At 38.9% G+C, this 24,343-nt stretch overlaps 3 protein-coding genes across 4 annotated transcripts; 2 read left to right on the top strand and 1 right to left on the bottom strand.

Moving 5' to 3' along the window:
• Positions 1-7,792: 7,792 nt before the first annotated feature.
• Positions 7,793-8,662, bottom strand: LOC125186066. The gene has a single exon (XM_048082382.1). It carries the CDS (start codon positions 8,635-8,637, stop codon positions 8,032-8,034), a length of 606 nt encoding a protein of 201 aa, XP_047938339.1. The 5' UTR covers positions 8,638-8,662; the 3' UTR covers positions 7,793-8,031.
• Positions 8,663-11,498: 2,836 nt separating this feature from the next.
• On the top strand, positions 11,499-13,777 carry LOC125186168. The gene is made up of 2 exons (XM_048082512.1): positions 11,499-12,777; positions 13,482-13,777. Exons 1-2 carry the CDS (start codon positions 11,511-11,513, stop codon positions 13,517-13,519), a joined length of 1,305 nt encoding a protein of 434 aa, XP_047938469.1. The 5' UTR covers positions 11,499-11,510; the 3' UTR covers positions 13,520-13,777.
• A 6,451-nt stretch (positions 13,778-20,228) lies between these two features.
• On the top strand, positions 20,229-22,904 carry LOC125191149 (UBP1-associated protein 2C-like). Of its 2 annotated transcripts, XM_048088635.1 has the most exons (7): positions 20,229-20,558; positions 21,288-21,408; positions 21,615-21,758; positions 21,884-22,080; positions 22,160-22,235; positions 22,317-22,645; positions 22,724-22,904. In XM_048088635.1, exons 1-6 carry the CDS (start codon positions 20,404-20,406, stop codon positions 22,617-22,619), a joined length of 996 nt encoding a protein of 331 aa, XP_047944592.1. In that variant the 5' UTR covers positions 20,229-20,403; the 3' UTR covers positions 22,620-22,645; positions 22,724-22,904. The 2 variants fall into 2 exon arrangements, with proteins under 2 accessions (XP_047944592.1, XP_047944591.1); XM_048088634.1 differs by having other exon boundaries at positions 22,317-22,904.
• Positions 22,905-24,343: the final 1,439 nt, after the last annotated feature.

The raw sequence follows: 24,343 nt of genomic DNA on the forward strand, positions 1-24,343 counted from the left end.
TTAGAGTGAACTGATTTCTCCTTTAAATTCGAAAATCACATGTGTTAAAACTAGCCCTTGATTTTCTTAATCTTGTGGCTGTGATTTGTTCTCTAGTTATATACTTAAGGGGCATTTGCCACATATCACTACTCTCTCTCTCTCTCTCTATATATATATATATATATATATGACTAACACTATGTAATTTTGTTTCCAATCATATCTAATTTTTCGTTTGAGAGAATATAGCAATTGTGTAATCGAGACAAAAAGAAACGTAAAGAGACACAAATTTACGTGGTTCACCAACGTTGTATTGGATACATCCACGGGCAGGAATCGGAGAACAGATTGTATTGGAATAAGATTGCATAATATCGGGAGAATATTATGTAATTGATATGAGAATATATTGTGCCCTAATTAGAGTAAAGAAATTATTGTAAATCTAGGTTTCCCATATATGTAGATACTTAGCCTACAAATATGTAATCCTTGTATCATATTTATTATTCAGTAATACAGAAGAAAACTTCTCCCACCAATACCGATTCTAACATGGCCTCAGAGCAGAAACGATTCTGGCTCAGAAAAATTTCATCATAGCCGATACACCAATACACGACCTGTTTACCAGCCCAGAAAAACAACTCCTATACTAGAAACATGTCAGATTTCGAAGAAGAGACAAAACCCAACCAAGAACAGACCAAAAGCTTAAGAAACAACAAGGGCGTCACCATAGCCTTCAAGTTAAATGGAAAGAATTACCCCTTATGGTCGAGACTGATCAAGGTGAAGATCGGCGGCCGAGGGGCGTACCCCTACATCAAGAACGAAGCTCCAGAACCGGGAAGCAAAGGATTCGAGGAATGGGAGGAGAACGACCTAGTGGTGTTCTCGTGGATTGTTGACAACATCGAGAACGACATCATCTCGGATTTCGCCCACCACCAAACGGCAAAGGCGTTGTGGGATAGCCTCGCTGTGACTTTCGAAAGCAAGGCTGACAAATACCTTATCTACGATCTGGAAGAAAAGGTAATTACAATTAGACAAGGAAATCTCGATTTGGAGACATATTACCGGAAGCTCCACGGATTGTGGGTGGACATTGATCGCTGCCAAAAGCAGCCTGTGACTTGCTGCGACAAAGGAATCGGTCAGTACAGGGTACACTCGAACGAGAAACGGTTAATCAAGTTCCTAACGGGGCTGAACCAGGAGTACGATTTCGTCCGGAGGGAGATCTTGAAGGAAGAACCATACCCATCAGTAGCGGCAGCCTATGGGTGGGTGAAGACGGAGGCGGCTCGACGTCGAATCATGCCACCGACATCGCCGTCACCCACCGGAGAAGCCGACAGCAGAGCCAATTCATCATACGGGAGTGAAATCGGACACGGATTCGCAACTATTGGACAAGGCTCAATCGCCCAAAACCAGAGACCACCGAACCACTGCGGCGCTCCACCGCGCTCCACCACCGCCAGCCGACCGGGGAATCAGCGCCCCGACACCTCAAAACTATGGTGCTCCCACTGTGGAAAACAGAAGCATACGTGGGAGACTTTCTTCAAAAGATTGGGATACCCGGAGTGGTGGGAAGAAAGACAAAAAGCGAGGGCCGCTCAGGCTAAATTAGCCATCGGAGTTAATGGAGAAGGAGCACAGTGGCACAACGATGTCGGAAATCAGGGGGATCCGACTGGACCAGGGACGGGGGCGAGACAAGAGAGTCACCTGAATGGCGGCAACGTGAGTGGAGCCGGCAATTTCACCGGGAGGATGGAATCGCCGGAGAGAACGGCGCGAGGAGGTAGAGGGTTTGGCACACTTGTAGAAAATATCAAAAAGTACCCCATTCCCTTATTTTTCGACCCCCTGGTCCCATGAAAATTAAAATTGGACCCAAGAAAATTCAGAAATCCCATACTTACCCCAATTATGTGTCTGAAAATCGATTTGCACCCCTACTAGAAACTTCCGCTGCATTTCATGTATATAACACTTCTGATGAATACTCAAAGGGCTGGATATTTGATTGTGGGGCAACTGATACCATGACACCAGATAAACGTGATTTTATTAATTTTGATGAAAGCACGAAATCCTATATTAGAACTGCGAATGGGGAACTGATTACTGTTGAGGGGTCGGGCACAATTGAAATATCTCCTACACTTCGGCTTAGGAATTGCTTATATGTTCCTACTTTATCTCAGAGACTGATGTCTATTAGTCATGTGACGAAGGAATTGAACTGCACACTTATGATGAATCCCGACTTTTGTATTTTACAGGATATTCAGACGAGGAGGATAATTGGGCGTGGCACTGAGAAACAAGGACTCTATTATGTGGACGAGATAGCTCAACATGGCAGTGCGATGCTGGCTCACGGATCCACAAAACAGGAAACTTGGCTCTGGCACCGAAGACTAGGACACCCTTCTCCTGGTTACTTTAAATTGCTTTACCCGAACCTTTCAATTTCTTCTGATTTTTCTTGTGAAACTTGTGTTTTGGCCAAGAGCCATAGACAATCTTTTAAGCCTACAAATACTCGTGTGAAATCCATGTTTTCTTTAGTACACTCTGATGTTTGGGGTCCTGCACCCACTGTTGGTGGGAATGGTTTTCGATATTTTGTGATTTTTGTTGATGATTGCACTAGAATGACATGGATTTATTTTCTAAAACACAAGTATGATGTTTTTGATAGATTTACCTCTTTCTTTGAACTAGTCCAAACACAATTTCATACCACTATCCAAACCCTAAGATCATATAATGGGAGGGAATTTGTGAACAGTACTATGACCCAATTTTGCAAAGACAAGGGCGTAATCCACCAAACCTCCTGTGCATACACATCTCAAACAAAATGGGGTAGCTGAACGAAAGAACCGAACAATTCTAGAGATGACCCGAGCCCTAATGATTGAATCCAAAGTCCTTACTTTTTTTTGGCCAAAAGCAGTTGCAACATCTATTTACCTAATCAATCGCCTCCCAACTAAAACACTAAACATGAAAACCCCTCTTGATACCCTTTCCAAACAAGCCAAAATACCCGAGCACCTAAACCTTCAGCCGAAAGTCTTCGGTTGTACTGTTTACACTCATGTCCCAAAACACGAAAGAACTAAACTATCACCTTGTGCAACCAAATGTGTTTTTGTGGGGTATGGGGTAAACTAAAAAGGCTACAGATGTTATGACCCGTCCACTCGAAAAATCACCACCACCATGAACTGCAATTTCCTAGAAACTGAATTCTTTTATCATACCCACCTTAGTAGTCAGGGGGAGAGTGGTCCAAATAAATCCGAGGACTATCTAAGTTGGATTGTGCCATTGCCAAGCTCCTCGATTGGGGACCCAACAGATCCAGTGGTGGTCACTGCCGCCGAGCAAGTCTCACCACATGAACCCTCTCATCCGCCCTCAAGCGATCCTCTTCCAACGATATCCGAGGTAATCCCTGAACCGAATGTTGGAATTCCAGTTATTACTGATCTGGTTGATACAGAACCCCAAGAGGAGGATAATACCGTGGATGGAGATACCGGGAGATACATACTCCCTTTTCGAAGTACAAGGGGGATCCCAGCCAAACGATACTACCCTGAAAAGATAGGGAAGAAAAGCCGATATGGAGTGGCGAACTTCGTACAAGGAAACCTGACAAAAATGGCACGGGCATTTGAAGCTGCACTATACGAAGAAGAGGAAATCCCACAGACAGCCGAAGAGGCAATGAAGCATAAGAAATGGAGAGAAGCAATGCTTGTTGAAATGAAAGCCCTGATGAAGAATAATACATGGATCAAAAGCAAGTTACCTGAAGGAGCTAGAACTGTTGGGTGCAGATGGGTATTCACGATTAAAAGAAGACCAGATGGGACAATAGAGAGATACAAGGCACGACTCGTGGCGAAGGGATACACTCAGACGTATGGAGTGGATTATGCTGAAACTTTTTCCCTAGTTGCTAAGATTAATACCGTGCGAGTGTTATTCTCGATTGCTGCTAATAAGGATTGGCCGCTCCACCAGTTCGATGTGACAAATGCATTCCTGCACGGAGAATTACCTAAGCCAGTATTCATGGAACCACCGCCTGGTTTCACGGGAGAGTTTGAAGATGGGGAAGTGTGCCAGCTCAAGAAGACTCTATACGGGTTGAAGCAGTCACCACGAGCATGGTTTGGGAGATTTACGAAAGTGATGAAGAAGTACGGATATGAGCAGAGTAATTCAGATCATACTTTATTTATCAAGAAAAAGGGAGGAAAGATCACATGCTTGATTATATATGTAGACGACATGATCATTACTGGAGATGATGAGGAGGAGGAGATAGCCGAACTAAGGAAGAACTTATTCCATGAGTTTGAGATGAAGGATCTGGGTCTCCTTAAGTACTTCTTGGGGATAGAGGTGCAAAGGTCAAATAAGGGAATCTTCATAAATCAGAGGAAATATATACTGGACTTATTGGCCGAAATAGGGATGATTGATTGTAAGCCAGCAGATACTCCTATGGTGCAAAATCATGGATTGCAGATAAAGGAAGGAGCGAAGCTAACCGATAGGTGGAGATATCAGAGGCTAGTCGGTAAGCTTATCTACCTATCTCACACACGACCTGATATTGGGAAGCAGCATTAAGAATTGTCAAATACTTGAAGGGAACAGCCGAGCATGGGCTTATGTTCGAGAAGCACGGTCACATGGAGATACACGCCTTTACTGATGCAGATTGGGCAGGAAATCCGAATGACCGAAGGTCTACCGCCGGCTACTTTACCTTTGTAGGAGGTAACCTCGTGACTTGGAGAAGTAAGAAGCAGAAGGTAGTTGCACTCTCTAGCGCAGAGGCAGAGTTCCGGGGAATTAAGAGTGGACTGACAGAGGTGTTATGGCTACGGATGCTTATGACTGAGTTAGATCTTCGATCCGCTCTTCCTTGTAGATTATTTTGTGACAACAAGGCGGCTATCAGTATCTCTGAAAACCCGGTGCAACATGATAAAACAAAGCATGTGGAAGTAGATAGACACTTCATAAAGGAAAATCTCGAAGCAAAGGTGGTGGAAATGCCTTATGTCAAGTCCGAAGATCAACTGACAGATATTTTGACGAAGGCAGTAAATTCAAAGTCATTTCGAGAAATACTGGGCAAGCTAAGTATTGGGAACCCCATCACTTAGCTTGAGGGGGAGTATTGGAATAAGATTGCATAATATCGGGAGAATATTATGTACTCCCTCCGTCCCAAGGAAGATGACCCCTTTCTTGGGTGGCACGGGATTTTATGCAACTTTATTTTGTGTGTTAAATGGAGAGAGTAAAGTAAGAGAGAGGGGATAAAGTAGAAATAAAGGGGTTTCCATTTTAAGTAATGGGTCATCTTGGTTGGGACAAACCAAAAAGGAAAGTGGGTCATCTTTAATGGGACGGAGGGAGTAATTGATAAGAGAATATATTGTGCCCTAATTAGAGTAAAGAAATTATTGTAAATCTAGGTTTACCATATAGGGGTGCGTTAGGCTCCTTTGCACCCTAAGTGTCCTATTTCCTTCTTAATCTCAGCCTTTGGATCCTTGAATTGGATGGTTGTGTGATCAATGCATTATTAGTCTATAATGTTGCATTATTAGCCGTTGTGCATTATTAGAATGAAAATGTGCATTATTAGTCTATAATGTTGCATTATTAGCCGCTGTGCATTATTAGAATGAAAATGTGCATTATTAAATGACACGTGGCATTAATCTAACCGTCAGATGACAAAATCGTGGGGCTAGGATTAAGAAGGAACAGGGACAAAAGATATGAAAAGGATTTGAATACATCCCTTACCATATATGTAGATACTTAGCCTATAAATATGTAATCCTTGTATCATATTTATTATTCAGTAATACAGAAGAAAACTTCTCCCACCAATACCGATTCTAACAGATTGTTTTCGGATTCCAGAGTTATGTGTCCTACTTCTATATAAGTAGACACATAGACGACGAGCTAGACCCATATAACAATTAGGACCCAAAACAGAAACATAACACTGAGACCCCGTTTGACTAGCGACAAACAATTCAGATTCAAGGCCTATTAACATTTTTTAAATTATTTAAAATACCCATGAATTGAATTATGAATAGTACACGTAGATGAAATAAACAACTTTTTGTTGTTGTTATTTTGAGTAGAGGAGGGAAATGGGACGACGGAAATTGAATTTGAAACATATCTCTGCTAATTAACACGAATATTTTCACCGTATGGATATCCATCACAAAAAATATGAAAAAGCAATAATTGAGAAATAGTAGGAATCAAGAAAGTTTTGCACGCATGACTTCACTGTCATACCTACATCTTCATTTTTGTTTATTTGATTGCTACCAAACATTAATCGTAGCATGTAGAGATGCCCACGGTTCAGGAATCAGTGGTTACGGTTCGGAACCGCCGGTTTCGATTTTGGAAATTGTTGAACCGGAACCGAACCGCGAGGTGTTTCACGGTTCCGGTTCCAAAACCGCCGGTTTCTGTTTCGGTTCCGAACCGGCGGTTTTCCGGTGATTTTTTACGGTTTTTCACAGTTCTGAATCGCCGATTTTTTACGGTTCCGAATTGATTTCACGGTTTTTCGGCAGTTTTTCACGGTTCAAAAATCGACGGTTTCGGTTCGGAACCGTAACCGGCGGTTACGGTTTCGATTTTAACCACCGGTTCAGTAAACCTTGGACAAGTCTAGTAGCATGGTCAATCATGGGATTTAATTTTTAAAATTTAATAGTAGTACATTATGAATGGGCGTAGTGAGTCCCTTCAATATTTTCTATATCAATGCAAAATCTTATTGAACAAGTGTACATTTTCTAACAATATGCAAAATCTATTCTAACTTATTAAGTTTAATAAATTCAGGTTGATGAGATAATAGTAACTAGTAAGTAGTATTACTAAACAAGATTGTTATCCGGTGTAGCATGATTTTAACTTTTCTAGATATATAGACAATTCTATCCCCTCTTCGGCTTTATCGTATCACAAACTTTAAATTCACGTGAAAGTTTCAAAGTAGTGACCTTAATTTCAGGATAAGGCACAAATGGGACTTACTATATCTTATTCCGGGCCTGTTTCCATAAATTTTAAGCCCAATTGTTTTAATAAATATGGTGAACTATTGGAAGAAGCGTGAATGCGTGATATTAGGATATTTTTTTAACTAGTTTTGTTATTTCAAAATCAACCATAAAATTAGAAAGTAATTTGGATCTATTCGCAAACATCCCATAGGAAATTTTTTGGTGAAATTATGTAGCTATAAATTAACATGTGAACGTCCTTGTTGATTAGTAAAAGATGTTGTATATTCATACGGAAAAACATTATTTAATTGAAAATATTGAAAATATTGACAATATATTACACTTATATGACTATTTTTTTTTTGCACAATTTGTGTAAACAAATTCAAATTTACACAAATTCAAATTTCATCATTTTTCTGGCTAATTTATAAAATTGCCTGACATACCTAAATTTTGTCAAATATAATTGTTTTTCCAACAAGTTATATGTATTTCATCCTTAATTCTATTATTATCTGAAATTTTATAGTAAAAAACTATAGTATATAGTATAAAGGTACGATACAAAAATCTTTGAGAGTACGAGTATAATTAAAATTATTCTCTCAAAATATAGCTCATTAATTAATTGGTAATTACGTAGATGTGTATCGGGATGGATCTCAAATTCAAAATCACTTAATATGGAGATATAGTACTATATATATAGTCTCATATATATTGACTGATCCATATTGTACTCTTTTTAAATCTACACTCAATCTTATACTCAACTATGGAATTAAATGATTAAATCAAGATCTTCACTGAATTTGTAGAAATCCAACAAACCTAGGAAAAGAGAAAAGAAAAAAGAGCAATTAAGCCCCATAAACACAAGAATCAAAAAGGACCCAAAAAAAGTAAAAGTTCCATTTGAATTTAAATATTGTCATATACTTCTAGCCATCATTTCCTGAAATCTTCTATAAGATTCTTGTTTTTCCAGCCTGAATTTCTCATGACAATCCGCAATAAACAAATCAGCAAGTTTATCAATCTCATTTGAGCTTGATTCTTGATTTCCCTTCTCCTCCTCAAGCCACTCTAAGTATCTAGAGAGCCCTTCCGGCTCTCGATACTCCAGAGACGACGCTATCCCATCTGGGATTGCCAACGTTGTCGATGCCTTGTTGGTGTTAGTTGGAACGAGTACGTTCCAACTAGCATCATAGTAGATGTGGGAGTTGGGGTAGCTCTCTTCAGACAAAGGCATCACGTGTGATGCACACCAATTGTAGTGGAGTCTAAACGAGCCGAAATACAGCTTTCTCTTGGAGTTCCTACCCCTTTTGAACTCCACTAGGTGTAGGAAATGTATGTCGCGCACGTGCTCAAGGAGAAGCGATTTTGCCTTGGCGAAGGCACGTGTGGCGCGGTACAAGTGGGAGAAGATGAAGGTTTGGATGAGGGTTTTGAGCTTTGATATTGGTGTTGATGGTTTCATGGGGAAAATGTGAAGGGGGTTTGAATTTTTGAGGGAGGAGAGGCCAGCCATTTTGCTAATGTTTTTGGTCTCTCTCTCTCTCTTGTGTGTGTGTGTGTGTGTGTGTTTTGATGTGGTGGATTTATAAAGGGAGTTTGAATTCCAATTGTTACTAGTTAGTAGGTAATTTGAATAAAGTTGGCAATAACTTTTGCACATTGTGAAGTGTGACTATTTCTTTGTGATTTGTTTCTTGATTTTTTGTTTGTTGGAGCGGTTCGATTTTCCATTTAGTATTATCATCATCCTCAATGATTATCCTAAAATGCATGCAAATAGTAGAGTGATTATTATTAAGGCATCAAATTTTACATATTATGGAGTAGTAAATATTGATCATACTAACAAATCCTCAAAAGTATTTAAATTTGCCAAAGCCCGCCATACATCTTCGAAATTGGGAGACAATTTCGAGCTGGCTAAGATAAAAAGCTTGCTAAAAAACTTTAAAAGTGCAGCGTGGTGGATTTTGAATTTGAGTCAAATAGAGGGTGCAAAAAGCAAGAAATACTACTACATCACTAGAGTGTCACATAAGATTATCACAATTAGAGGATTTAAAAGAATCCAAACCCTCTTTAGGTGAAAATAATTTGTGCACAATCTGGAATTTAAAAAAGAAAAGAAAAAAGAAGTGGTAAATAGTAGGTGAGGGACAAATATTTGAATGTTTATTTCATGTAAGAATACAAAACATGAATGTTTGGTGGACAAAATATTACAGTACATACATATGAAAAATTACGTACAATCATATATCTGTGCCAAAAGAATTCCATATAGATATAACTAACAAAATATTGTAAATTTGTAATCATTCTTTTTTAATTCCACATAATTATTGGATGTGGTTAAATATAACCCAATTATGGTAAGGCTGTACTATAATAGTGTATAGGTCTTCTATATAGGTGATAGGTCCATCATCCATGGCTCATGCTCATGAGTTTTAAAGTGATCGATCTACGAATGACATATGCATGTACCAAACATTGATTGTGAATTCCTTATATAAACAGCTGTCAAAAGTTTTTTATTTTTTTTTTTGGACGTTGAGGAAAAATTGCTATGTGATTCTCTATCTCTAGTGTTCCATCATTAGTTTTGTTATTTTGTGTTTGGTTTAACTGTAGAAATATTAATCATGGTTCACTGTACTGAATTACGATTTAATTTGTGTTTATTTTTTCAGTACTACTAACATTTAACTTGCAACTATTTAACTAATACTCCTTCCGTTCCACTTAAGATGACACATTTTCCTTTTTAGTTTGTCCCAACTAAGATGACACATTTTCTTTCATGGAAACTTTCTCTCTCTAATTAATACACCCAACTACTTTTTTCCACCCCTATTAAAATATTCATCTTTCTTTCTCTCTCTATTTTAATACTTTCACCCACCTTTTCTCTCTCCAATTAAACACATTAATCAATAACTCCTAAAATCTCGTGCCGGCTAACGAATGCGTCATCTTAGCCGGGACGGAGGGAGTAGTACTTGATTATAGAGTTTGATTAATCCATAAATGAGGTACTATATTAGTAGTGTAATGTAAACAACTTATTATTTAGGGTTCATATCAAATTTATTTTTGAATTTGGACACGAGTGGGACAAAAATTTGGTTGAGTTTTAGATAAGTTGATTGGATTTGAAGTATGATATTTTGAATAATATATAGTAGTATACAAACTTAGACTAATTTTTTTTTATTTATAACAATATTAAAAATCACTATATATAATATTTTCTGCGTACGCAACTAGGAGTCCTGATTAAGTTTGCCACGAGATTTACAAAAATATAAAGACAAATGGACTGAAAAAGATAGTGGGAGATCATTTCTATATATTAATTTTATAATAAAATGTAAGTGAAATATGAAACTCACTTAAATGTGAACCGTGACTCCTAATCGCAGGCGGAACTGAAATAGCAAATCGGCACTCCTAGGACGAAAGGAATGTATATATTCTCTATGTTGTTAAATTGAAACATATTTTTGTCCCTTCTTGAGATTTCCATTTTGTGTGAATTATAGTATCTACTACTAGTAAGAATTATCCGGATGTTGTGATTTGTGGTATGCCTAAACTCCATTTAATAAATCGCCACATGATCATATAGAAAATGATGAATAAGTTGATTTCCATGAATTTACAAAATCAAGATTGTGACAAAACAAAATATTCAACTTTGTAATGCAACGCTGTCAAAGATCGACAAAATCTCCTTTACTACCCAATTCATCAATGTATTACAAGAAGAGCTGCCAACTCTTTTGTTGTCCGAAGGTTCAATGTTAGCAATCATGGGAATTTGGGAAACCCTAAATCACTCATATGTACTATGATCAATCATTCCTTGTGATCAATTTATAGATTTCCGATCAAGAGATGACGTTGATGTATTTTGTATTTTAGCACTATGAGCTGTAATTTTCGTGCTCGTGTAAAAAAGATTTTGTGAGGTAAGAATTCATGTGAGTTGCATGCATAGTTGTTACCACATTCAAAGTATTTTTGATGGACGATTGTGAAAAATGGTTTTGTTTGAATCTTTAGTTTGGTAATTCACTTTGCGAGTTAATATAATAGGAGTATACAAATGCAAATGAAAGTTTTTGTGAACATTGAAAATGTTCAATTTATCTCAAATTTTAAGCATAGAAAATTGATTTGAAACGGACCACTTTTGAGTTCTGACAGCTCAGCCAACGTGACCAGAATTGTAGGAGTATGTTTTACACAATCTCTTCCTACTCAGTTCTCACTCGTCAAATTCGGCTTTCACTAATTCGACCATTTCAGATCTACTTCGTAGTACTAACTAATTATGCATCAAGAAAATGCATTGAAGAAAGGCCAATTCTGAAACAAACCATGTCAGATTCTGACGGTGAAGAATCAAAACCAGCCCAAATGGAGTCCATGGCAGATCTGGCAACACAATTTGCCGAATTTCTGAAATTCATGGAAAACAAATCAGGAAGCAGATCAGGAAACAAATCAGAAAACTCCACAAAGCAAGAGTCAACCCAAGTAGAATTTTTGGGGGATATAAAGGTGGAAACCAAACTCAATGGGGATAATTATTCCCTCTGGGCCAATCTGATGGAGAGAGCCATAGGCGGAAGAGGACTGACTTCTCACATTTCTGGAGTTTCAAATCCTCCTCCGTCCGACGACCCCGGCTACTCAAAATGGCAGCAACGGGATCACTGCTGTTTTAATTGGATCATCAGCAATCTGGAAACAAGCTTGGTGAATGAAGTATCGCAATACAAAACTGCTAAAGACCTATGGGAAGGCCTGGCAATAACATATGGAAGTGGAGCAGATCCATTTCAAGTGCATGACCTGCACAGACAAGCAATGGCAATGAAGCAAGGAGAAATGAGCCTGGAAGCCCTCTGGAACAAATTTCAAGATTTGTGGCTGTCTATTGATACCAGGGATCCAAATCCTATGGATAGTCCAAAGAGCATTGACAAGTATAACAAGGTAACTCAAAGACACAGACTTTATCAATTCATATGGGCCCTAGATGAAAAATACGACAAAATCAGAAGAGAAATACTCAACCAAGATCCTTTACCAAGTGTTCGCAAAGCTTACGGAATGGTAAGAAGAGAGGCAGTTAATGAGAAGGTGCTCAAACCAGAACCCGAGCCTGCCGGAATCGCCGCTGGACTTGGCGCCTTCGATCGGAGCCGACCATTCCCACCACCAATAAAATTCCCACCAAGTCGGAGACAGGATGAAGACAAGAGCAAGCTTGTTTGCTCACACTGTGGAGGAAAGAAACACACACATGAAACGTGCTTCCACCTCCACGGATATCCCGAATGGTGGCTAGAAATGAAGAAAGCTCGACAAAATGGCAAATGTGGCGGCGGAGGAGGCGGCGCCAGTGGCGGAAATGGAAGGGCAGCAGCGGCAATTGTGGTAGGAGGCGACAGAGCCACCTACACCGAAGGAACGGTGAGCGGCGTCAGCAACTCCACAGGCGGCGGCGGCAACTCCATCACACCGCCGCCACAATTCCCAAACGGCGGCGGTGCCGGTGGCGGTACAGGCGGCAACGGCGTCACAAACCCGATTAACATCGCCAAGGCATCAATCGCCACCACCAAAAACTGGACGGAAGGTAAAATTGGTTCCGTGGGTAAGGGTCCGGTGGCGGGGGAAACAGGTGACCGGACTCCGATCAAGGCAGCCGCCTCCGACGAAGCGGCGTGGGTTGAAAAGGCGGCGGAATTCTGGAGAAGGGGGGCGGAGGGATTGGGGCGGCTAGGGCTTAAAAGTGAAACACCCTCATCTTTGCAATTTAGTCCCTCAAATCCTTATTTATCCCATAAAATACCCCACCTCACCAATAGTTTCAAAAAAAAACCCCAGAACAATCTGTGTCCCAAAAACCCACCCCAAATTTTCAAAAATGCAAGATTTAACCCCCAGACTTTCGAAAATTCCAAAATTATACCCAAAACTTTCAAATTCCTACCTTCCGTCCCGCATACAAACTCGTCTCAAGCCCTATCATACTCATCATCCTCAAACATGGGTCCTAAAAATTACCATTGGATTTTTGATTGTGGGGCAACCGATACCATGTCATTTGACGCATCGGATTTCCTTGAAATTTCCCAATCCACAAAACAATATGTTCAAACAGCCAATGGGGATTTAGCATGTGTAGAGGGGGCGGGCACTATCACCATCTCACCTACCCTTCGCCTCTCAAACTGTCTTTATGTTCCCTCATTATCTTATAAACTCTTGTCTGTTAGCCAAGTCACTAAAGACCTTAACTGCAAATTGCTAATGCAACCTTGTTTTTGCATGTTACAGGATATCAAAACGGGGACGATAGTTGGGCGTGGCACTGAGAGGAATGGACTGTACTACGTGGATGAGATAGCCCAACAAAGTACTGCAATGTTGACTCGCGGAGTAACTGACAGACAGATTTGGCTCTTGCATCGCCGGTTAGGGCATCCATCTATAGGATATCTCCGCTTACTTTTTCCTGAGTTAGTGTCTTCTTCGTATGTGTTAAATTGTGAGACTTGTGTGTTGGCTAAAAGCCATAGACATTCCTTCAAATTAAACAACACTAGAGAAAAAACTCTGTTTTCTTTAATTCATTCTGATGTTTGGGGCCCTGCCCCGGTTACTGGGGGACAAGGGTTTCGATATTTCCTGTTATTTATTGATGATTTTTCTCGAATGGCTTGGATCTATTTTTTGAAATCAAAATCAGAAGTTTTTGATAAATTCACGGAGTTCTATAGTCTTGTTCAAACCCAGTATAAAACCAAAATTCAAGTCCTCAGGTCCGATAATGGAAGGGAATATGTGAACTCTAGGATGCAAACTTTTTTCACTAAAAATGGTCTTGTCCACCAAACCTCTTGTGCATATACACCGGAACAAAATGGGTTAGCTGAGCGAAAAAATCGATATATCCTAGAAATCACTCGGGCTCTCCTGATAGAGTCTAACATCCCCAAGTCCTTCTGGCCAGAAGCCATTGCCACTTCTGTCTATCTTTTAAATCGTCTACCCACAGGCATCCTTAACTTTAAAACTCCCCTGGATGTTTTCTCTTCCCAGCATTCTGTCCCATCCTCCCAAAATCTTGACACAAAAATTTTTGGATGTTCCGTGTTTGTTCACATTCCCAAACAGGATCGTGACAAATTCTCCCCATGTGCTGTCAAATGTGTCTTCTTAGGTTATGGGAAAAATCAGAAAGGATATCGATGTTATCACCCTTCCACAGATCGCATGTACACCACGATGAATTGCGACTTCGTTGAAAGCGAATACTTCTATAGCCAATCTAGCGGTCAGGGGGAGAGTGAGTCGAATAACTCCAGTTGTGACACACTAAATTGGCTACCTCTTTGGGGAGAAACTATTCAAGGGGAGGGAGAGAACAACCAAATGAATATGTCAGTCCAAAATCCTGTCATAGAATTTAGTCCAACGGAAGGAGTCAGCAGTACCATCGAGCAGTCCAATTCCCAAGAAAGTAACACCGCCCAACTATCTGACCCGTCTTTGACTCCTGAGGTAAATTATTCTGATCTTAATATTGGTACTTCACATGAAACCCCTAACAGTGACAGGAGTAGTACTAATGAGCCACCCATGGAACAACATACAAGACAGTATGGATTACCTCACAGAAGCACGAGGGGTATTCCTCCCCGGAGATATTCGCCAGATTGGAAAGGGCCGAAATCTCGATACTCAATTTCAAATCTAACACAGGGTTACCTCACAAAAATGGCTAGGGCATTTGAAGCCGCACTTTATGAAGAAGAGGAAATTCCTCAATCCTTCGAGATGGCGATGAAACATAAGCATTGGAGAGAAGCTATGAAGAAGGAGATTGATGCCTTGATCAAAAATGGAACATGGGAGAAATGTACTCTACCTCCAGGAAAGAAACCTGTAGGTTGTCGATGGATCTTCACCATAAAAAGGCGTGCAGATGGTTCAATCGAGAGATACAAAGCAAGATTGGTAGCTAAGGGATATACTCAAGTATATGGAGTAGACTATGAAGAAACATTCTCTCCTGTCGCCAAACTGAACACTGTAAGAGCCCTTCTCTCTGTTGCAGCATGTAAGGAATGACCATTATACCAGTTTGATGTTACAAATGCCTTTCTTCACGGAGAGCTTGAGGAAGATAAGGAAGTCTACACGGAGGTTCCCCCAGGGTGTTATGAGGAATTCGGAAAAGGGCAAGTATGCAGACTTAGAAAAACTCTATATGGGTTAAAGCAGTCCCCCAGAGTATGGTTTGGAAGATTTTGCCAAGCAATGTTCAAGCACGACTTCAAACAGAGTCATTCAGATCACACACTCTTTCTAAAGAAGAGAAACGGAAAAATAACATGTTTGATTATTGAAAAGGGTCTAAATTTTATGTTTTTAGGCTGTGCGTGTTCAAATAGGAAATAGCAGGTTTCCTAGATCCCGCAAGTCCACCAGATCACTCGGTCTAGGAACTCGTGGGTCGCGAGAAATCCCGGTCATTGGGCACACAAAGCACTTTTCCTTTCAAAGAAACCCTCAACCACTTTACTAAACCTAGTATAGGGAAGTAGGGATCGATCCCACAGAGAATGATGCGTCATACTCATGTTCAAGGATTTGGGAGTGTTTTTGGTGTTGGCTGCTGCCACGCATTTTCTTGGGTTGAGGAAAATCAAAATGAACTTGACTTGGGAACCTTTAAAAAAAATCTTAAACTAACAGCTAGATCTAGGAAAAATCATGAAAGAGCGTAGTAGAAGAAATTTAACTGTCCAACACTTGATCTAAGAAAACCTCTACACTACTAGACCTAGGAAATAAAGCTACTGTGGGGACCATGTCTGAAAAAAGCAAGGTACGAATGAAAAGTTGGCAGAATAACTAACTCTCGTACTAACTGACAGTGACATCGTCTTCTACAACCAAAATTGCGTAAAACTTCTTAAGAAAAACAGCATAAGCAAAATTAAAACAGAGCAACTGACTTGAAATCAAATTAATGCATAATAAACGAAGAACTTAACAGATCTGCATACCCTAGACGAAGTAAAATAGAAATCAAGAAGAAAAAACAGAATCTATCGAACAACTATCTTTCCACACGTCGAATCCAACCTCAGACGCTAAATCCACTCCGGATCCAAGCGTCCGACATGAACTCCAAACAACAGAAACCCTCCATCACATCAGATTTAAGCCAGGAACTCCGAATACTCAAACAACCACAGATCTGTCACCAAATTCCATATCAAACACATCAACATCAAAATAAACAGAGATCGACATAGCAATTGAAGAAATAAGCTAACAGCAGAGAGATCTATGCAAAATGACTTGAAATTTAACTGCTAAACGCAGATCAACAAACGGTAAAACAAGTAAGCATCATCATCATCAAGGTCGACTCCCAAAAGTGAAGTTCGACAGTAAAAACAAGCGAAACAACTGAAATTAAAGGTAATTGTATCTTCGCCCTCACTCGGACGGTGTTGCCAACCACGAAATTTCTAAAAAGTAACCTTCCATTCCCGACTACCCCAGATCCATTCCCAAGTGTGTGTGTAAAGTGTGTGAGCTAAGAAGAGTGAAAAACTATCTATCCCCCTTTTTTTTTTCGTTGCATGCTCTTCTCTATATATAGGCGTTTGGGTGGGCCCAGCGAGGTATAGATAATGACTTTGTTGCCCTCAGCTGTAGACTCCTCTGTCACGCCAATTTTCCTTGTAAATCCTGCTCATTTCGTTCCTTTCTCTCGCTAGACCATCTCCTTCATTACTTCCTTGATCTAGCGATTTTCTTCACACACCTGGCTTAGGAAACGTGTTAGACCCAGCAAATTATAACATTTTTCGCACATTACCGATGCATGAAATTAGCCTTATCAATTATCTATGTGGACGACATGATCATAACAGGAGATGATAATGAAGAAATCCAAAATCTAAAGGAGAGCCTCTTCAAAGAATTTGAGATGAAGGATTTGGGAGCTTTGAAATACTTTCTAGGAATTGAAGTGCTAAGATCCGGGCACGGAATATTCCTGAGGCAGAAAAAGTATGTTCTTGATTTGCTAGCCGAAACAGGCTTGTTAGACTGCAAGCCCGCTGAAACTCCAATGGTACCAAACCACGGGTTGAAGATTGTGGATGGAGCTAAACATACTGACCGCGAGAAATACCAACGATTAGTTGGGAAGCTCATCTATCTTTCTCACACTAGGCCCGACATCACATATGCAGTTGGAGTTGTCAGTCAATTCATGCATCAACCTCAAGAAGACCATATGGATGCAGCCATGAGGATTGTGAGGTATTTAAAGGGAACAGTCAGCTATGGAGTTTTCTTAGAAAAAAAGAAGGACTTGGAAATTGATGGTTTTACCGATGCTGATTGGGCAAGCAATCCAGTTGACAGAAAATCCACTGGAGGATATTTTACCTTTGTTGGAGGTAACTTAGTTACATGGAGGAGCAAAAAACAAAAAGTCGTAGCCCTTTCAAGTGCGGAAGCTGAATTTCGAGGGATCAGAAGTGGCCTAATGGAGATACTTTGGCTCAGGAGATTGCTAACAGAGATTGGCTTTCCTCCTACTCGGAAAAGTCAACTGTTTTGTGACAATAAAGCAGCGATCAGTATATCAGAAAACCCTGTACAACATGACAGAACTAAACATGTCGAAGTTGATCGTCACTTCATTAAAGAGAAACTCGAAAGCGGCATTATAGAATTTCCATTTGTCCGATCTGAGGAACAACTTTCAGACATACTTACCAAGGCGCTGAGTCCTAAAGTTTTCAAAGAATTTCTTGGCAAGTTGAGTATCGGAGATACCGTCGCTCAACTTGAGGGGGAGTGTTGGAAAGACAAGACTTAAACTAGCCGTTATTCATTTATTGTAGAAGAGTTTCTAAGTAGTAGAGAGTTCCTATGTTGTGTAGAGTTCCAATCTTCATTTATTGATGTACTTGAAGAGTCTCAAAAATCCCTATAAATATTAGGGTGATGAGAAAATGTAATACACAACAACAATAGTGAAAAACATACAAGAAATATTCTCTACTCCAAAATGGCTATCAAATCTTCATCTACCTCTCTCGATTACCATTTTTAAGAAGTTTCATAGATTGAGGCTTTTCACTATCAGGGAAAATTCCGTGGTATAAATTTTCTTCACTTCTCCGATAAACTGATTTGGATCATAATACCAAATTTGCCCTCTCACTTTTCCACCTCTACAAGCACATACCCACAACAATCCAACCTGAAGGCGGAGGCACTCATATGGATGTGTCAAGGTAAAAAAGATTGGATTTTGTGATGTGGGTCAGCTCAAGATTGCAGCTTTTTGCGTGAATTGATTTGCTTTCTTGATATAGGTGGGGGAGAAATGGAAAGGGAGGAAGTTTGGAAGTGAGATCAAAGCTAACAGGAGAGCTCTTGGTGCGATTAATCAGAATCACCATTGCATTGTCGACAAGAGAGGCTTTGCAGAATACTTATCTTAGCTCCCATCTTCTAATCTTTCTCTCACTGCTCAGGTCTAATGGGGTTTGTGATTATAAGAATGGTCACATAGGCCAAATGGAGGATGAGGGACACATTTCATTTCCAAAAGTAGGGACATATTTGTCATCATACTATTTAATCTAATGTTGGGTTAGATTGTCTAAGCCCTACCAAATGACGGATTAAGTCACAAAACTTCTTCAACCAAATGCCAATATATGAAGGATTAGCTATTTACAATCACTGGAAAAAGGTATATCTGTAAATTTATTAAAAGCCCATAAATTGAACCAAAGGGGAAAGAAATGTATACAAAGAGGAACCCTTCTTGGAACTTAACTTAAGAACATAAATATAATTTTTACTTAATGGAAAAGAGGGAATATAAATATAATTTGCACTTAATGGAAAAGAGGGGACATAAATACAATTTGTAGTACTTAATTTTATTGTTCACTTAATCTAAGTAAAAAATTTCTTACTCCCTCCGTCCCTAATAATTTGTCACCATTTGACCCAGCATGAGTTTTAATGTAATAGAAAATGAATTAAAAAAAATTAATGGCATGCAAGTCCTATTTTTATATATTAATTTTATAATAATAAAATATGAGTGAGAATGAGTTAATGAAATGCACTACTAAAAATAATAAAAATAAAAAGTGACAATTCTTTTGGAATGAACAAACAAGCATCAAAAACAAATATAGGCCCATTATTCCATCAACCAATTTAAATACATTTTAAAAATGATAAAAGACCAAATATAGGCCCATCATTTCATCAACCACTTGAAATACTAAAAGACACATTAACTCTCCCACAATTGGCCTAAATTTGTGAGAATGGGATACATATATATTCGACCTAATTAAAAAGGAACCATGTTATCAAAGTTTGAGATAAAGAATAGGGTTTTTAGCTTTTTAAACCAAAACCTTTTCCTGAATTCCGGTTTTTCCCATAAACTATGAGATTTGTTTTTAAAATCAAAAACTTTCATTTCGTTAGAATTTTCCCAACCCGACCCGAATAGCACATTTCCGACCCGAATAACATAATTCAAAATGTTAAAGTTGTGTTTTGTTTATTCAAAAGTTGTCATTTGTTATGTAATAATTGTGACTGTATGTATTATTGTGCCAAATAGGATCCAAGTAATCAATTTAGTGACAAATATGATTAAAATTGACATGTAGACAACCCGGGTTTCGTCGTTGACCCGCCGGGGAAAAATTCAAACAAAATGAAAGTTCGTGGATTTAAAAATAAATCTTATAGTTTATGAGAAAAACCGGAATTCGAGAAAAGGTTTTGGTTTAAAAAGCCAAAAACCCTAAAGAATAAGCTCATACAAACTTGATTACAAGTGCAATATTTCAAAATTTGTACTGCATGTATTTAATATTGAAAAGTAAATATGACTCTATATTGGGCTGAAGGACCCACATTGCTCTGGGCCATCTATTACGGCCCAATTCACAACAAAAAAACCTTAGTTAAACTTGAACCAAATGAATGTGTTAAAATGAAGTTTTAATTCAGCAACAGATAAAGGGTTCAGTTTTCGCCCTCCCAGCCAGCAATCCAGCAAGAAAAACACACACTGCAGCTGCCCTTTTCGTTCAATTCGGAGCTAGAGAGAGATAGAGGAAGAAGAAATAGGCGCTCGCTGAGTAGGATTAAGAGGGAGAAATAGTATTTAGCTCAGAAAATGGAGGATTTGAAGAAGAGGAAGCTAGACGCATTGGGGAACAGCGAGGTGTCGCCCAACTCCAAAGATTCGACCGCGAATTCAACTATTGAGGAATTGCGCGCGCTTCTTGACCCGCTCGCTAAGCCGCAGCTCGTTGATATACTTGCTAGAGCGTAATCCTCTAACCCTAGTTCGTTTTCTAAATTAACTAGCTTTCTGATTATTCCTATTTTTTTCACGATTGGAATAGCTTAAAATTGTTACTGTTAGGGAATTTGTCCGGAGCTGGAGGTGTTTGTGCAGCTGATACTTAGAAGAATTAGTTAAATATTACTTCTATTTTATGAATCATGAGCTTAGAGGATTTGATTCTTGGTGATATTAGTGTTGGCATTTTATATGGGCACTCTGCTGATATTTACAATTTGAGACAGCGAAGAGTTGCTATGATTTCTCTAGGGATCTCAGGGAAATGTGGTGTAAGGACCAATAGTTTGTTAGTATAGCCTTAAAGGCTATTTGTAATATTAATTTGGCATTGATGTCCCGTCTGTAGCAAAGAAATTTAAAACAGGAAGGTTCGCCACAAGGCTATAGGTGGCAAGTTCGGATATGTTGGTTGTTGGAAATTGAATCAGGAAGAGGGCTTTATCTCATTATAGAAGTTTATGTGGTACGATTAGAAGTTAATGGCACATTGCCTCTATTGCATTATTAATGTTTTTACCATGTATGTGCACAAATGCTTAATTGTGCTTGTGTGTGGTGTGCGAGGTGGATGCCTGGTGTGCGTCTACATGTCGTCTTACACTACACTAAAGGCCATTCTTGTCCAACCTGGTGGCGTGCTGTGTGGATTGACATTTGTATGTGTGTGCTTGTTTGCATGTTCTGGCGTGAAGTGGGTCCCAATATCCTTCTATTGCTGAAGAAATTAAAAGTGTTGCAAGTGCTGATCCTGCCCTTCGAAAGCTTTTTGTTCGGGGTTTAGCATGGAATACTACTTCAGAAACTTTGTGTGCTGTGAGTGTTTGCTGCCGGCTGGACATGCATTTTGTTTTTTGTGAATTCACCCTGTTATACACTTATATGACTATTGGTCTCTGACACTGATAATGTATCCTGAGTTTCGATGTGTATTTTCTTTAATCACATTCTTCATCATGCAGTTTTGGGGTGTTAGTGTGAACATCTGGACTTATTTATGTTGAGTTAATGATTGGATGCAGGCCTTTATAGAGCATGGTGAAATTGAAGAGGGTGCTGTGATATACGACAAAGTGACAGGAAAATCGCGTGGTTATGGTTTTGTTACTTTTAAAGATATGGAGTCTGCTCAGACAGCTCTAAAAGCACCTAGTAAAATGATAGATGTGAGTATTTTAGTTCATACATTGCAGACATAATTGAAGTTCTTTACAATTTAAAATAAATAACCACCAGCACCCCTTAGTCGAACTTCTCCTTTCCAATTTATTTACCCACATATTTGTTTCAGGGTCGTATGGCTGTTTGTAACCTTGCGAGTGAAGGACTAAGCAGCAACAGCGTAACACCTGATCAAGCCCAAAGGAAATTGTACGTTGGTGGTTTGTCACCTGAGACGACCAGTGAAATGCTGCTCGCCTTCTTCAGTAGGCACGGTGATATTGAAGAGGGTTCTGTTGCTTATGAAAAGGAAACAAATAAATCACGGTAAAAAAACTCCTCTCTTAAACCTGAAGAACAATTCTCCCACTATATCTGGTCTGATGGATTTGGTCCTTCTGTACAGCGGTTTCGGCTTTGTTACCTACAAGACTGTCGAGGCAGCAAAGAGAGCTATAGACGACCCTCAAAAATTGCTCGGAGTGAGTTTCCTTAATATAAAGACTCTTCTTTGAACTGTGAAAGATGGATGTGTAAAATATATTCCATCTCATCAATTACAGGGAAGAAACATCACTGCCAAGCTAGCCGATAACTACAAAGGGAAGGTTACACAATCACAGATACCATCATCCGCGGTTCCAGTGCCTGTACATATGAATGGTGGAGCCCCTATGGGGTACGGCTATCCCCAACCGATGGCAGCATATCCGCCTGCTTCCTACACAAACCCACAAACAGCAGCAGCTCCTCCATATGCTGTCCTTCCACATTACTCTTATCCTCAGTACGGTGTTAAGAAAGACACGCCTCCTCCACAAACGGCCATGGGGGGCTACCCTTCTTATTACATGCCCAAGCAATGAACACCTTAACCTTAACTACTAGTAAGGTAATGCTTAGCGCAATTGCACGTGTAATTTTTCTTCGATGGCTCGATCGCTTTACAGGTTTCTCTCTCTGATCGTAGCTGGGAGAAGGAAGAAAGAATGAAATTCAAGTAGAGAAGAAGCTGCATGCTCTGATGCCATTTACTAATTAATGTTTGGATGATTTTCTTTACTTTCATCTTTAAATGATTTTGTTAGCCGTGTCTGTATTTCATAATACTGTTGACTAGTCCTTGCAAATTATTTGCTGCGTTTTTCTGATGTGCATAATTGGTTAAGGATAGAAAATAGTGCTAAAAGTTTGATGATGCATCAGTTTGATCTGAATTGAGTTTAAGATGTTATATGCGCTTATTCACGAGCTATTTTGTGGAGTAGTTTTCACTTGCAACTTTAAATCATGATGCAAACTTTCTTACCAAAGTTTATTCCAAGAAATTGGAACCAAAGTTCCAAGACATACAAATACTAGTGGTTTCAGCTTCTTTTGCTAGGGTTTTATATATTCTTTTACTTCCTGATTGATAAAAATATTCGTACTTGTGTGAATTGTTGAATAAAACTACTTCTATGTGTAAGAATGCAGTGCTATTACGAATGTGAATACTTTTGTATATTTGTACACAACTGATGTACTTAATACTCCTACTTTGCTACATAATGATGAAAATAGGTAATAATGTTGTAAAATTAAAAGGCTTAAGTCCATCTGGAAACATTTCCTTCTCGCCTTTGACCAATGCAAATGACTATGAAGTACTCTACTATCCTTCTAAATTATTCACTGTAATGCTTTAATTAACATTAAGAAAGCCCAGCAGAGGCATGAAACGATTTCGCAATACAAATATGCACATGGATTATACCCCTGCATATGATGAAGTACAATAAATAACAAGACTTCAAGGTTATCTCACACATTAAGTTGTAGTTTGGTGAAAATGGTTAGAGTAAAATCACTATTTGAGGAGTATTATATTTACACTATAATGGATTTGAATTTAGTGTTCTATTACAAAGAGAAAAAGTAATGGTTACCTTGTGGTGATTCGAACCACTGACCTATATTAGTTAAAGAGGAAGCGTCTTACCAACTGAGCTTCACTTCATCGTTTGAGTTTGAATTTAGTATAAATGGTCAGAGACTCAGAGATGCTCTTAATATTAATTTTATAACTACGATTGCTCTTATTTGCTGAATACCTAATTTTGAATTCGACGAAATAGTTATTTTTTGCAAAGTACATTCCAAATTATTTTTATATTATGAATTTCGTAATTCCTCAATTATGACTGTACATAGTAGGACATTATAAATTTATTCAATTTTCTATGATAATATTATTTACTTTCTTTCTGCTTCAAAAGTTTCATTATTTCCTCCATCCTCATTAGAAGTCCTGATTTCTATTTTATTCTATCCGCGGTTAAAAGTCACAGTTCACTTTTACTATAAATAATAGATATACCTCATATAATACTAATTCATTATGCTCACATTCTATTATAAAACTGTTATATAAAATGGATGCGAGTTCTAAGAGGGGTACCTATATAATAATGGGTCCCAAAGTAACAAAAACTTTATTCCAACTATGTTTAAAGGTTGCAAATCTCACAAACAACGCACGCCAGAGACATCGTCGTGTTCAAAAGGGAATCTTAAGCCTTAAAACATATATGGGCCAATAGTTGAAATT

This window comes from Salvia hispanica, chromosome 5 (assembly GCF_023119035.1).
Source record: "Salvia hispanica cultivar TCC Black 2014 chromosome 5, UniMelb_Shisp_WGS_1.0, whole genome shotgun sequence".
Classification (NCBI taxonomy): Eukaryota; Viridiplantae; Streptophyta; class Magnoliopsida; order Lamiales; family Lamiaceae; genus Salvia; species Salvia hispanica.

Bases quoted from the DNA above. Each gene is read 5' to 3' on its own strand.
- LOC125186066 (XM_048082382.1), bottom strand. From the start codon at position 8,637: ATGGCTGGCCTCTCCTCCCTCAAAAATTCAAACCCCCTTCACATTTTC.
- LOC125186168 (XM_048082512.1), top strand. From the start codon at position 11,511: ATGTCAGATTCTGACGGTGAAGAATCAAAACCAGCCCAAATGGAGTCC. The intron at 12,778-13,481 runs GTAAAATTGGTT...TGCATGTTACAG, and splicing joins CACCAAAAACTGGACGGAAG to GATATCAAAACGGGGACGAT.
- LOC125191149 (XM_048088634.1), top strand. From the start codon at position 20,404: ATGGAGGATTTGAAGAAGAGGAAGCTAGACGCATTGGGGAACAGCGAG. The intron at 20,559-21,287 runs GTAATCCTCTAA...TCTGGCGTGAAG, and splicing joins GTTGATATACTTGCTAGAGC to TGGGTCCCAATATCCTTCTA. The intron at 21,409-21,614 runs GTGAGTGTTTGC...GATTGGATGCAG, and splicing joins CTTCAGAAACTTTGTGTGCT to GCCTTTATAGAGCATGGTGA.